At 44.0% G+C, this 15246-nt stretch overlaps 1 protein-coding gene across 3 annotated transcripts in view; it reads right to left on the bottom strand.

The window, feature by feature from the left end:
- The window catches only part of BFSP1 (beaded filament structural protein 1), a 65557-nt gene that overhangs the window by 19970 nt on the left and 30341 nt on the right, over window positions 1-15246 (bottom strand). For 2 of the 3 annotated variants that reach the window (XM_081096974.1, XM_081096975.1), the window contains 2 exons: window positions 6177-6237; window positions 63-158 (listed from right to left, as the gene is read on the bottom strand). In XM_081096974.1, the coding sequence (XP_080953100.1) occupies window positions 63-158; window positions 6177-6237 (157 nt within the window). Of the gene's footprint in view, window positions 1-62; window positions 159-6176; window positions 6238-10986; window positions 11495-15246 lie in introns of those variants that run through there. The other variant, XM_081096973.1, reaches the window with a different exon arrangement.

The raw sequence follows: 15246 nt of genomic DNA, 5'->3' as shown, positions 1-15246 counted from the left end.
ACTTTTCAGGCACGAGTGCCCTGGACTGCCTGGGAGAAGAGCATCAGAAGGGCTGTGGTTACCTTTTTGTTCCTGTCCTTTGCTGCACTGATATCGTCCTGCAGAAACTGGGCCTCAATCTGAAGGTGCAGATTACGCAGTAAGGCTTCATCAGCTTCCTGCAATGAGAGAGCATCACACATCCGACTCTGTGGGGCACAGAGATGGGTGTGGAATTGGCCAGGTGCGTGTACCCACAGACCCCTTGGAGCTTTACTACAACGCAGATTGTTCGTGGGTCTGGGAGGGGTCTACGATTCTGCATTTCTAGCAAAGCATTGGGTTAGCCCAGTGGTCGGCAAACTCATTAGTCAACAGAACCAAATATCAACAGTACAACGATTGAAATTTCTTTTGAGAGCCAAATTTTTTAAACTTAAACTATATAGGTAGGTACATTGTTATTAATTCAATTAGGGTACTCCTAAGGCTTAGGAAGAGCCACACTCAAGGAGCCAAAGAGCCGCATGTGGCTCATGAGCCGCAGTTTGCCGACCATAGGGTTAGCCCATTGGACCTGGTCTGGAATAGCAGTTCTCAATGGGAGTGATTTTCACCCTCAAGGGGACATTTGGCAATGTCTGAAGACATTTTATTGTCGCCACTTGAGTGGTGGGATGTTACTACTGGCATGTAGTGGGTAGAGGCCAGGGATGCTGCTAAATATCCTACAATACGCAGGACAGCCCCACACAACAATCATCTAGTCTAAAATGGCATTAGTGCCAGGGCTGAAAAACCTTGATCCAGACAGATCAAGGACAATGTTAGGGTATATTTACCAATCAACAACCTTAAAATTTAAGTTACACCTATCTTTGTCCTATTTCTCATCATCAGTGAGTTAAGTTTCTAAGACTAAGAAATAGTTTTCGCTTAACACTGAAACCTTCAAGTTAACCATTTCTCCCAAGGTCTGTTGCTCACCTCCCTGAGGCTACGTATCCCTAATGCAGCATGCATTTTACAATGACTGCTGTGGTGAGCGGCATTCATTCCTTTAAAGTTGGAAATAACATTTATGACAGGAGGTTGGATGTTCTCACCAAACTTTTTGAGAATTCACCGATTTTTCTCTCATTGATCTTGTTTAAACGAACCAACTAGGTTGAAGAGCTGTTTGGGCTCTTAATGAGATAGTGCCATGACAACTGGAATTGACTTAAACACTTCAGTTGTCCAGTGCAACATTACAGGTGAACATTACCTGGACTCTCAAGACATCTCTGCCATGCACGCCTGCCAATACCTGGGGCCTCACTAAGTGAATTTTAACTGACTTATTAATGACTTGTTAAAAAAGCATGATGCATGTCAGCAATGGGCTCTCATTAATAAAGGAAGATGTGTGGTTTGGCTAAAATATTTAAGACACTCTCCACTCTTGCATGAACAGGGTTAAGAGAGTCAGGTATGTGGACTGGTTAAGACAGTGGTCGGCAAACTTATTAGTCAACAGAGCCAAATATCAACAGTACAACAATTGAAATTTCTTTTGAGAGCCAAATTTTTTAAACTTAAACTATATAGGTAGGTACACTGTTATTAACTTAATTAGGGTACTCCTAAGGCTTAGGAAGAGCCACACCCAAGGGGCCAAAGAGCTGCATGTGGCTCGAGAGCCACAGTTTGCCGACCATGGGGTTAAGATATTCTGAGACACTTCCACCGTTGCACTAATGGGCTTAGGTTCTGGGAAGGCCTCTGGTCTGCTCTCTTAGGAAAGACACCTGGTTCCTCAATTGTTCCTGTAAAAGAAGGAAGATATGAGAATGTCTGGTGCTGACAATAAGGATCCCAGGATTCTGACTCTGTTGGATTACCTGCCTTGAATGATTTTTTCATGCAAAGTGTTGCCTTAGTTCCTAAAACATCAGAGAGCCGGGACTTCATGGAACCTAGAAAACAGGTTGTATGAACTTTTTGGGGGTCTGTAGCAAAATAAATGTTACTAAGAAATATATGTCAACAATAAAAAATAAACTTTAAAAAAAAGAAAGAAAGAAATAGACTGGCCAGCATGGCTCAGTGGTTGAGCATCAATCTATGAACCAGGAGGTCGTGGTTTGATTCCTGGTCAGGGCACATGCTGGGTTGCAAGCTCAGTACCCAGTAGGAGCCATGCAGGAGGCAGCTGATCAATGATTGTCTCTCATCATTGGATGTTTCTACCTCTCTCCCTCTCCCTTCCTCTCTGAAATCAATAAAAATATTTTTTTTTTAAAAAAAAGAAAAGAAATATATGCCTTGTGTGAATCTGGTCTGAAATGTCGCAAGATTGTAGGGGAATGGCCAACCCTCAAGCAACTCAAACTTCTGAAGCTATTTTATCTACAAAAAAACCCAACCTTTTAGTTTATCTTAAAGAACTAAAGAGTTCTACAAGATCAAATCAGTTAATTAGCAATCATTAGCAATGTTTCTTAAAGCATTCCTTTTTGCATAGACTTATGCAATTAAAAATTAAGTTATTCCAATACAGCAAGCCTCAGGCATGATTTTAAAGTCTTTCTAGTAGCCCCATTAAATAAAATAAAAATAAATGGGTAAAAGTAATTTTAACATTTTCTTTCACCAAATATACTCCAGATACTGTCATTTCATCATGTAACCAATATTTTTTAAAGTTATTAATGAGAGTTTACATGCTTCCCCTTAGGCTAGGTCTTTGAAACCTGGTGTATATTTTATACTTATAACACACTGCAATTTGAATCATCTGCATTTCAGTTGCTCCCAGCCATGCCTAGCCAGTGACTCCCAGGCTGGACAACACAGCTCACCAGAATTAATCTTAGGCACAGTGGAGCATCTCATTCTTCCTCAGTTAGTCCTCCTGGTTTCTGCTCCAAGGTGAATCCCCTAGTCTCTCTATACACTAATTTCCTCATACCTAGTTCTTTCCTCTGAAGACTCTGAAATCCCCTCCTTTGTATCAGGAACACCAACAGTGGATGACGAGACAGAAGGAAGGAAGGACCACAGACCCGAGCCTTTCTGTGGCAAGTATAGGCAGGAGTAGGGTTTTTGGATCCATGGCTCATTCTCCACCTCCCAATGACAACCAGGGAATCTGTCTCCCAGGAGTCAGACACAAAGCCAGTGTCTCTGGGTAAAGATGGCCCCTTCACACTTGATATTGGTGCCCCATCCATCTCCCCTGGTGTGGGGAAGCATGGGACTTGATTGGAAAGTCTGTAAGGAGGATCTCTGAAAGGTCGGAGGCCTCTAGGGGACCTTGCTGAAGGCGGCAGCCCCTGCCTTGACTTTTTCAAACAAGTCTGACCCCCCCGGGGTGTTTTACTAGAATCTTTATGTTTAGACTTCAAAACGTCCTTGTAGGAAAGACACTACAGATACAGGTGCTTTCTCAAGGACACTACCATGCTGATTGTATCTAGAGGTTAATTTTAGTTCAAGCTGTGGTTACAATAAAAGCCTAAGGAGGCAGGTGAACAGGGCTGTTTGCTCCTAAAGCAAAACAGTCCCTTAGCCTCTCTTTCACAGAAATGTGTGTCAGAGTAATTTATTCATCCATCACTCAGGGTCTGCCAGTCAGCCAGCCCTGGCACCCTGGGCCACCCCCAAGGTCACACAGATATGCTGAGCACACTGATGGTGTCCTGTATCTCTATGGACTGGAGGCACAGTCCAGAAGTGTGGGTGTTAGCACCCCAGGAGCGACCCTGGGCCACTGAGGGACAGGAGAAAATGAATGAGTCCCTCAGCTGGCCTACCCCCGATAGCAATAGTTCAGACGTGAGTTCCTCAGTCTCAGAGGGTGAAATTAGAACTCAGCACTCAACTCTTGAGAAGCAAAGAGAAGTCCAAGACAGATTCTAGTCCCCTTGTCTTCTATTAACTTTCATTAACTAGCTGTATGACCCACTGGATCAGTCTGGCCTCAACCTTCCCATCTGTGGGGCAGACTAGTTTCCAAGCTGCATTTGGCAGAGCCCTCAGGTTCCATGGAGTTGCTTGAAAGGGCTCTGAGGGAGGAGGGCTGCTAGGTGGATGGGGTGCCTGTCCCACCATCATGTCCTTAAAAGAGATCTCTGCTTTGGCTCCATACATTGGCTTCTCTTGAATATTTTGTTTAAAGGATGTGGCTTTAAAAAGTTTGAGAATTGCTGGCCAACGTGGCTTAGTGGTTGAGCGTGGACATATGAACCAGGAGGTCATGGTTCAATAGCCAGTCAGAGCATATGCCCAGGCTTGGGACGCCATCTCCAGTAGGGGGCATGTAGGAGGCAGCCAGTCAATGATTCTCTCTCATCATTAATGTTTCTATCTCTCCCTCTCCCTTCCTCTCTGAAATCAATAAAAATATAAATAAATAAATAAATAAATAAATAAATAATTTGAGAATCAATGACTTCTAGGGTTCCTTTTATTTCTAAAATTGAGTGTTTGGTCCCTTTATTAGCAATAGCACATAGTCCTTGAAACCCAACTTCCAGTTCTTCAGCTCCAGTAATTGTGTATCAATTATGGATGAATTTTTGGTCTAAATTAAGATGTTTGAGAACTCTGCCCCAGCCCAACCTCAACAGTCATTCTTTCCCTACCTCCCTCTTAGGATCATGCCAAAACCACCACTCTTAGGTCCCATCGGCCAGCCCTTTAAAATGCCCAGCCAACATTTGTCCATAAAGGAGAGATTAATCAGGTGCTTCACAAGCACGCTCTCCCCCTTGGAAGACAATCACCTGATAAACTTCCCCAGAAAACTCCCAAAGGTGAGGAGGTGCCACTGGAATATGCAGTTGCTGGCATGTTGGGAATTTGTTTGGAAGTGTTTTCTTTTGTTTGACCCGGAACTCAGAAATGTGTAGACGCTTGTGTTTTTATTGTGCTTTGGATACTGTCAGCTGCACTTTCCAAAGCTCCTCCAGCAGAAACGTCGAGATGTTTCCGCACAGAGACTCTGGGTCAATAATCTAGTTTTGGGAAGCATTCCAACCCTGATATGGTATGTGCTTTAGATCTAGGTCAGTGGTTCTCAAAGTGTGGTCCCTGGACCACGCCACCTGAGAAATAATTAGAAATGTTAAATATCTGGCAGATCCCAGACCTACTGGGTGAGAAGGCCTTGGCTCTGGGCCCAGGAATCTGCATTTTAACATGAACTCCAGGTGCTGCCAATGCACACAGACGTTTCAGAGCCACTCACTGATCTGGGCCACTTCTGAGAAAGGCATTGGAAGAATAACTAGAATCTGATGAATCCTTGAAAAATCAGCCTTGCCAACCCCCTCAGAGAAGGCCATTAAAAATCCTGCTGTCTGTATCTATACCAAGCACCAAATCCAACCTCTGAGCAGCCTAATTCACACACACACACACACACACACACACACACACACACAACTGCTAAAGAATGAGCATTCAAGTTCATTAAGATTTCTAGTTAATTAGGTTTACAAAAAAACAAAAAACAAAAACAAAAAACAAAAAATACCTACTTTGATTCTGGATGTCAAAAAAACATTCCAAAAATTTTTCGGTCACTTTCCTTCCTGGTGCTCAGACTGGCCTGGAGAGAGGGGCTGGGCATGTTGACAACTCTCCATCCCCTCTCTTCCCACTGCCTCATTTCCTGACTCTGCCCTCTCCCCTCCACATTCCTCCTCACTCCTCCTCTTCCCAGCCTCCTCCTAAACTCCCATTTTCCATGGCCACACCCAGGGATGAATCCCTTTACCGAAACAAAAGGAAATGGGCATTGAGACTGAGTTGATAGCCAAAACCTTATTGATCTAATATGTGTACACATTCAAAGATCTGTCAACCAAAATCATTGATATGACCAGCCAACAGGATGTGAATTATACTCTTCCATTTCATCTCCTTCTTCCCACTTGACGATCTTAATGGACAGAGAACCTGAAGGTCCAGCCTTCACCTGCCAGGTTCTCTCTCAAGATCCTGTATCCTGTGGTAGAGGAGTGTGTGTTTGGGCGTGTGAGTTCACACAAAGATTTAGTTGAAATTACGAAGTCAAGAAGTAGAGTGACAGCAAAAGAAATAGGTGAATCTTGAAATACCACAAAGAGGAGTGTGGGTAACACCCACCGCAGCCATTTAGTTCAGTCCTGTCATTAATCTACTCAAACCCAAGGATGTGCTCAGCTCACCTTGTTAAGCCGCTGAAGCGTTTCTTTTAGCAGCACTTGACATTCGCATTCATTCTCATACCTGCAAATTGCACACATAAGTAAAAGTTGAGCAGCTTCTATGATTCCACAGAGTTGATCACACAATCAGCATTACATTTAATCCGATATGAGTATTATGCCCTCTCTTTTAGAAGAGGTCCCTAATTTTAAAGCAGAAGCTGATGCTGCCTCTCCAGGCCCACTGCTTCCCAACCTCTTTCACATCCTGCCACACACAGGAAGTGCTGACATGGGCATCGCACCTGGGCTAACTGGGGCAGTAAATAGCAACAGAGTCTTCCCGTCTGGAGGCTCAATTCCAATTCCCCAGCACGTCCCTCCCAGCCACCAAGGATGAAAGAATGATACCTCAGCACACCTGGAATCCAACAGTGGCACAGAGCCTGGAAATCTACCCTGCCTGACAACACCATTGACCTGACCTTGTGTACATTTCCTACACTCTGGTATTTACCAACATGTGTCGGTGTCTCTGGATTATGCCATTTAACCCTCACAAAACCCTGAAAGAAAGACGTATTCTTTCTTACCACTAAAGGGTTCCCCAAAATGTGCCATTCTGGCATGTGAATTATTTCGAGCTAAAGGCAATCAAGACCCTGTGGGCACACAGGAAACTTTTACCTCATCCTTAAAGAATTTAAATGAGGGGCCTTGAGCAAAATAAGAGTTGTCACCAGAAATAACGTTTTATGGTCTATCTATAGGGCAGGGCAATCCTTGTGGCACCATTCCTGACACCAAAGACCTGCTCTGAGCCAGTGAGCAGGACAGGCTGGATGGGCCAGAGGGTGGCCCTGGCAGGAAGGTGAGTGGGTGCATAAACACCCCAGCTCTTTCCCGCAGCTGGGACAAGTGAGGTGATTCCTCCACCCCACAGGTTAGTCCCAGTTGCCATGGTGGGAACTTGCTGAATAATGCACTCGGTGTTAGCTGCCTTCCCTTCCTGCCTTTCCTCACTCCGCAACCTGTGCTCCCTGAGGTCACCTCCCAAATAAGCTACTTGCCCTCAAGCCCCTGTCTCAGGCTCCGGCTCCTAGGAGACTCCAAACTAAGAAAGGCATGAAATCTAATTAAAACACGGTTGCACAAGTTTTACATTTCACGCCAAGACGTCACATTTAGCAGTTTCTTTTGTGTGTGGCTGTAATGGAGTCAGAAATTATTTTTTAATGGTTAATTAACTTTGAGAATAAAACTGTTAAAAAAATCTAATTTTCTCATTGCTTTTTCCTGCTAAAAACATCTTAAGAATTTCTATAGCTTAAAAACAGGTTGGATAAACAACATATTAATGTGACTTTCATGCTATAGAAAAATCTAGATATTATATTAAAGACAAGTACCTTCATTATAAAAATTCATAAGAATTCAAGATATATTTATATATATTCATATAAGTTGAATTCATAAAATGAAAATACACTGGCTTTAATTATCCAATTGTTTTATACAACTGTTTTGGTTTTCAGCAGTTTGGATAATTGACTATGTTCACCATTGTATCTTGATGGTTTCATTTGTTTTTATTTCATTTTATTATATTTAGTCTTTGTTTGACATGTGAAAGAACTGATTTTGAAATTATTCAACTATCCAAATAAAAAATATGCCTAACAAGGCTGCATATTCCTTCGCATGCCTGCATTATTTTTATCTGCTTTGGCTAACCATGAAGTCCCCTCTGGAATGTGAAACCAAACTTGGTGTGTGTATACGCATGCATGTGGATGGTTATGATTTTTATAATAATTTTCAAGTCCCACTACCCCAGCCAGAATATCAAAACTTCTCCAACAGGGCAATGAGAGGGAATAAATTAAGGGGAATTATTAAAGAAATCACAGAATCTGAAGGAACTGCTCCATGATGCAGACATAACCAGAACCAAGTGAACTCAGGAAAACTCAATATGATCATTTGGTCACTGAGGGCTCAAGGGAGTCACAGTAGACTGTGGTCAAGGGGATCCTGCTGGCCCATGGAGCTGGGTGTCTGAACCAGCGTACACTTCTCTTTGCTCTAGAGAACTTGATCTTCATTTGAATGAGGTCTAGGTCTTATTACTGGGCCTCACTCCATAGGAGTCCAAGAGTAACTTCTCTCCAAGACAATGTTCTAGGAAGCATATGGACTCAGGGCAAGAAAACCTGAGTTCAAGTCCTGCCACCCAAGGACCCTCTCCAAGCCTCTGGATCAAAATTTAAAAAAAACAACCCACAAACAAACAAACAAAAAAAAAACAGAAGGACTGCCTGTCTGGCGTGGCTCAGTGGTTGAGCATTGACCTATGAACCAGGAGTCACAGTTTGATTCCTGGTCAGGGCACATGTCCATATTAAGGGCTCGACCCCCCAGTAGGGGACATGCAGGAGGCAGCCAATCGATGATTCTCTCTCATCATTGATGCTTCTCTCCTCTCTCTCTCTCTCTCTCTCTCTCTCTCTCTCTCTCTTTCCCTCCCTCTCTCTCTCTGCCTTCCTCTCTGAAACCAATAAAAAATATTTTTAAAAAACCAGAACGACTGATTGAAATGAAATCAATTATTTGACCTGATAAATACGCTCAGTACACAGCAGTGAATAGCCTACTCACGACTCAGACTAAGAATGTGGAACTTGAAAGGTGAACGTGGTGGATGATGCCCACAGGCAGGCTAAATAGCCATCTCAGACAGTGATTACAGAAAATTGAATTTATTTAAGGAACAGAGTGGGGGGTTGTATATCCAAAAGGAAGGGCTGCACAGCACCAAACCAAGGGGATACTGGGTCGATGATGGCAGCACCCAGGAGCGGGAGTTTCCCTTATATGGGAAGCTTTTGTTGTCAGTGGGTCGGGGGCTGAGCTGGTGAGCTCATAATGGGGTGGGATGCAGGTGTATGATCAGGTGCCTTCAGGACCGTTTTCACCCCTTGTATGGTCTGACTCCTGGTGTCCAACGAGCTTTTCATGGTTTTTTGTTCTCTTCTGGTGGGAAGTGTGCAAGTGTCTGTTAAGGATTGTATTGCCCTATAGGCCTAACATTTCCCTCCCCTTTCTATTTGTTAATAATTATTTTTAATTGGCGTGAAGGTCTCTATCTTCTGTCAGTCATCCTAAGGAAGCAAGACCCCCTGGTGCTTGAATAATGCATAAGGGATATATGAATAGTTACTCCACATATCAGAAACCAACCAGCCGGCAGCTTAGTATGTCAATTACTATGAGGGAGTGTGAACTTATCAAAACAATTTATACTGTCGTCAGATACAGAAAGACAATAACTAGAACACCTAGTAAAAGGCAGACATTTACCCCAGGGTCATTAGCTTGTTAGTGTGTTCTTGTGTCCTCTTTTTCCTTGTGCAAGCAGAAAACTTCTACTCTTCACCCCTTTCTTAAATAAATGCTAATAACACACTATTCTTGTTCTTTTACAATTGCATAGTATCCCATTGTATGAACGAAGCGCAACTGTGTAACCTGTCTCCCGCTATTAATCAGCATGTAGGTTGGTTCCAGACTTTTGCCACTGCAGATCCCACGGCAGTGACTATCCTGGTAGGCGTGCCCCTTGACACCTGCTGGGCTATCGTAGTAAATTCCTTGATGGAAATGACTCTGCTGAGTCTAAGAGCACACGCATTTAAAACTTGGGAAGATGTCGACAAATTGCTGAGTATCCTTTACTTTTGAATAGCTCATTTTAACACATTGTTCAGGCTGTCGGAAGGTGGAATCATGACCAGGGCTTCTGAAACTTCAGTGTTTAACTTCTTAAACTACGAACCACTTGGCAGGGAGTGGGGGGGTGGGGGGGGGGCGGACAGGGTCTTGTTAAAATGCAGTTTCTGATTCTAGGAGCTCTGGGGTGAGTCCAAGAGTCTCCCTTTATAACAAGCTCCTAGGTGACGCCAATGCTGCTGGCCCATGGGCCACACCGACTAGCAAGACCCAGGAAGGCACACATTGAAACGATTTCCAGGTGTTGGCTGTGATGCAGTGAAAACCATTAGGCTCAGCATGTCCATCACTTCAATCCAGTCCCAGGGCAGCAATTCACTCGCTGAGTGATCTTGTTCCAAATCCCTACATTTTCTGAGCCCCAGTCTCCTCATCTGTTAAATAGGTGCAGACAAATACAATCTATAACTGGCTGTGAGGATTAAATAACATGAATGCATTTCAAAAATACTGTGGTCAGCAAAAGAAAGCCAGACACAAGAGCCATCTGTAATATTCCGTTTTTGTGAAATTCTAGAACAGGCAAAATTCATCTATGGTGATAGAAATAAAAACCTCTGGGTTTTTTGTTGGGAGGGGGGGGCGCTAATGATAACTGAAGATTGACTTGGAAAGGGTAGAAGGGGAATTTCTAAGGTAGAGGAAATATTTTGCTTGTTTTGATAGCAACATAGGTATATACATTTGTCAAAACTCACCGAACTGTGTCCTTAAAATCTGTGCATGTTGTTATATGGAAATTATACTTAAATTTACTTTTAAAATACCTTAAAAGTAAATGATACCATTTCATGTAAACTGTGAAGTACCATCAAAAGAGCAGCTAGTCTTACTTATCTTAGGGAAATGGACCATGTGCACCAGCCGCCCTCCGCCCCCCTCCCCCCTCCCCCCACCCCCGCCACACACACACAGACACTGTGGTCATGAGGACCAAGACACCAGAGATGGCCCTCCAACCTGGATAGCACTTGCTCTCAGATCCCTGCCGCAGGTGCCGCCCCCCGCCCTGCCTCAGTTTCCCCCCACGACCGAGGCTTACTTGCTCCGGTACTCGTCGAGCGCGCGCTGCGCCTCTGCGCCCCGGCGCTCCAGCCGGGCGCGCTCAGCCGCCAGGTCCCGGGCGCGCTGGCGATTGCCTTCGACCTGGCGGAGGAGGGCGTCCTCGGGGCCGGCCAGCTCGCCCAGGCGCTGAAAGGCATCCAGCTGCCGCCGGAGGACGCCGTGGCGCTGCTCGAGCGCGCGAGCCCGCTGGACCTGGGCGGCCACGCGCTCGCCGAGGCCCTGCAGCGCCGCCAGGCTGGGCGCGGCGGCCGGGTCCGAGGCCAGGCGGCCCGGCGCCTCCTCCTCGGTCCGCTCGTACCGCTCCTGGCGGGTCTGGAAGACGTAGCTGCGCCGGTACATGGCTCCTCCGCCGGCGAGCGCGGGCAAAGCCGGCTCCAGGGGGCCCCTCGCGGAGCCAGAAGCCCGTTAAATAAACAGCGGAGGCCGCTGGCACGCTTCTGGGACGTTCCAGAGCTGATCAGCTGTCGTGATCCACACGGTGCCCAGACTCAGGGAGAATAAAAGAGCAGCAGGCTTGCTTTTGTGAGCTGGATTAACGAACCATACAGCTCCCGGGCTTGCGAGGTTAAGTTGGGCAATGAGGTTTTTGTTCCGTGATTGTTCAAGCCCGTCGCTGTAGGATTGAATGGAAGGTCAGGGGGACAAGAGGAGCGTGACCTTCTTTTGACTGGTTCCACTGGAATTGTGAAGGAAGCCCAAGGGAGCGTTGGACTAGCTCAAGAGCCCAAGGACCCCTAGCTTTGTCTATGTCTCTTAGAGTCAAGCTTCAATTATAGAACTTTAAACAATACTATGGCATAGTATTGTTTAAAGTGGTCGGCGAACTCATTAGTCAACAAAGCCAAATATCAACAGTACAACGATTGAAATTTCTTTTGAGAGCCAAATTTTTTAACCTTAAACTATATAGGTAGGTACATTGTTATTAACTTAATTAGGGTGCTCCTAAGGCTTAGGAAGAGCCACACTCAAGGGGCCAAAGAGCCGCATGTGGCTCGAGAGCCGCAGTTTGCCGACCACTTAAATTAAGCAATTCTTTTTCTTAATGACAGTATACCTTGGTGTTTAGGAACGCTCCTTACTATAGAAATTCTTAACCATGGATGCAAAATAAAATGCTACGACTCAAGCCTGGCTGGCAGGGCTCCGTAGTTGAGCTTTGACCCATGAACCAGGACGCCATGGAGGCTTCCCCGGTCAAGGCACATGCCTGGGTTGCCGGCTGGGTCCCCCGTGTGAGGCATGCAGGAGGCAGCTGATCAATGAGCCTCTCTCATCATTGATGTTTCTATCTCTCTCTCCCTCTCCCTTCCTCCCTAAAATCAATCAATAAACATATGTGTGTGTGTGTGTGTGTGTGTATATATATATATATATATATATATATATATTTTTTTTTTTTTTTAATTCCACGACTCGGTAAATTGTGAGGTGTGGCATTGCCGAACGTTCTTACCTGTGCACATTTGTGAAGAATCTACTCTTTGTACAAAAACTTAGAAAAAATGCACAGTTATTATGATGTCACCCTTGCTCTCCTGGATTCTGACATCCTTTCTGGAGTAGGAGAAACAAATAGAGCTCCATCAAGACATTTGCATAATAGATTATTTGAACTAAAGAAAAAAAATCCTTACAGCCTAAGATTTAATAAATTGGCATACTCTCAATTAAATATTATAAAAGAACCTTTGGCTACCATGTTTCATTTTAATTTGTATTATGGAATTAACAAAGCTACCCTTTGACAAATTTAGAAGCAAATTGTGGGTATTGAAATAAATAATAGAATTTGATGAAAAATTTACTAAATGTAAATATTTTGTCATATCTCCAATTTTTAAAATCATTATCAAAAGGCTAATTTTGTAAAAATAAGGATTAGTAGCACCATCTGATTAACAACTGTATAGATTATGTATAATTATACTATAAACTCATGGTTATCAAAGATCAAGAAAATTACACATTTCTTTGTTGGGTTTATTAGGTTTATTATTGCTCCAAAAAGACTGCAACTTAATAGATTCAGTCTAGAATGAAGCTCTGTAAGGTCCCAAGTTGTGTTGGTGGTGTGGTTATTGTTTTATTATATTTTCTTAAGCCATTACAAATAAATGTTATGATCAAATCAAAGAGAGCCATATGAGGATATATGCAGGTATACAAATACCATGCTGATGGCATGGTAAATTGGTTTCAAGTATCCTAGAGAGCAAACCAACATAGAACAAGGGTTATAAAATCATTCATGCCCTATGATATCATGTATCTGGCAGGTATCACTACAGAACAAACTGACCCCAAAGCTAAATGGCATAGAAAAAGTACTTATCACTACATTCCCAGGTCTGCAGGTCGGCTGGAGCCGCTCTGCTCCAAAATGTCTCTCATCCTCTTAGTGACAAAAGGACAAGAGCATGCCCAGGCACACAAGCTCATTCCAAACCTTTGTTTGCATTATGGCCACTAACATCTCATTGGTCAAAGCAGATCACATGGCTACAGCCAAAGCAAGGAGGCAGGGAATAGGCATGGCAAGGGGGTGGGTGTGTAACTCCCTTCACACTGAAGAATGGGGACCAGAAACTCAGTCGACCACACATAGTAATCCCATTTGAGAATAAATATATCCAAGAAACATAACAAAAGAAAAAATATAATTTCAATTTATTCCAGTAGAACAAACACTTAGGAAATATCTATTCACACAGCATAGTCTCTTAGAGAGATCAATATTGAACTAGGTCAAGTCCCAACCTTCAAGATGCGGGAGGACAAATTCCTACCCAACTAATGAAGACACTGTCAACATAAGAAACATCTAAACCTATAGAGAATTGTAATGAGTTTATTTGAGCCAAACAGATGATGTGTCAGGGAACAAGATCTCAAATGCTCAGGGAATAACAATTTTGCAGCTTCTTTTATGCATTCAAAATTAAGAAGGGAATGTAGGACGATTGGAGAAAGCGAGACAGGGATTGGATTACAGGGTAGTTAAGAAGATATGTGCTCTCTTAGGGGTTAATAACCCCTTCGAGGGACGTTACTTCTGGTCAAAGATGAGCTAACCTGTATACATAAGAACAATGGTCAGGTCTGGGTAATGACAACCCACAATGACCTGCCCAATTAGGAATCAGATCAGATCACCCTGTGAGATTGCTTTCCATAAAGCCTGTTCCTTTTTATTTATTTACTAGTGGCCCGGTGCACAAAATTCTTGCACATTAAAAGGGAATTAATTAGAGAAAATATTTTAATATTTCTATTTGCCCTTTCTCTATAATAGAAGTGTCAGAGATGAAAGAAAATTAGTAAAATGTATATGAAAATCTCCCTCCTGTCAGAGTCTGGGGTGTGCCGTGGGACCCAGAGTCAAGTCCCCACCCACCTGCATGTGCCTTGAAATTGTGGGAGACCCAGACCCGGCCAGCCCCACCTCTGTCAAACCCCGCAGGGTGGGGAGCGCAGCCTCAGGTCCCCTGTCAAGCCCTGCTGGGCGGAGGGCATGGCCTAGGTCCCCCAGCCTGGCCTCAGGTCTCCCAGCCTGGGCATGAGAGCGAGAGGGTGTGAGGGCATGATGACTATTTGCATATTAGCTCTTTATTATATAGGAGGATTTACTTTACACCAACACACACACACACACACACACACACAAAACTGAGATACCAGTAAGTTCTAAAATAGAGAGCTTTACAAAACCATGGACATAGACAATAGGTCAGTGAAGGCCTGGGGAGGGGGTAAGAGTGGGGAGGACGGGATCAATGGGGAGAAAAAAGGGGACATCTGTAATACTTTCAACAATAAAGTTAAATATAAAAACAAAACAAGAAAGAAGCCTCAGTGAGTAGTGTGTGGCTCGGTAGAGAGGTTAGAATTCCAGACACAGCAGCATAAACAGGGTGAGAGAGCACCTGGGGTGAGGTGCAGTGGAATGAGCCAGGTGTTCCTAGAAAATGGTGAGGATGATTTGAGGTGGGCATGGCAAGTAGGGAGGGCTGTGCTTCCCACTAGCTGTAGTGGATTGAATAGGGGTGTTATCTCTGCTTCTTCCCCTAAACCAGTGGTTCTCAACCTTCTGACCCTTTAAATACAGTTCCTCATGTTGTGACCCAACCATAAAATTATTTTCGTTGCTACTTCATAACTGTAATGTTGCTACTGTTATGAATCGGAATGTCAGTATCTGATATGCAGGATGGTCTTAGGCGACCCCTGTGAAAGG

Source organism: Myotis nattereri, assembly GCF_964212035.1.
Source record: "Myotis nattereri genome assembly, chromosome: 8".
Taxonomy (NCBI): Eukaryota; Metazoa; Chordata; class Mammalia; order Chiroptera; family Vespertilionidae; genus Myotis; species Myotis nattereri.
This window is presented reverse-complemented; position numbering and strand designations above follow the sequence as displayed.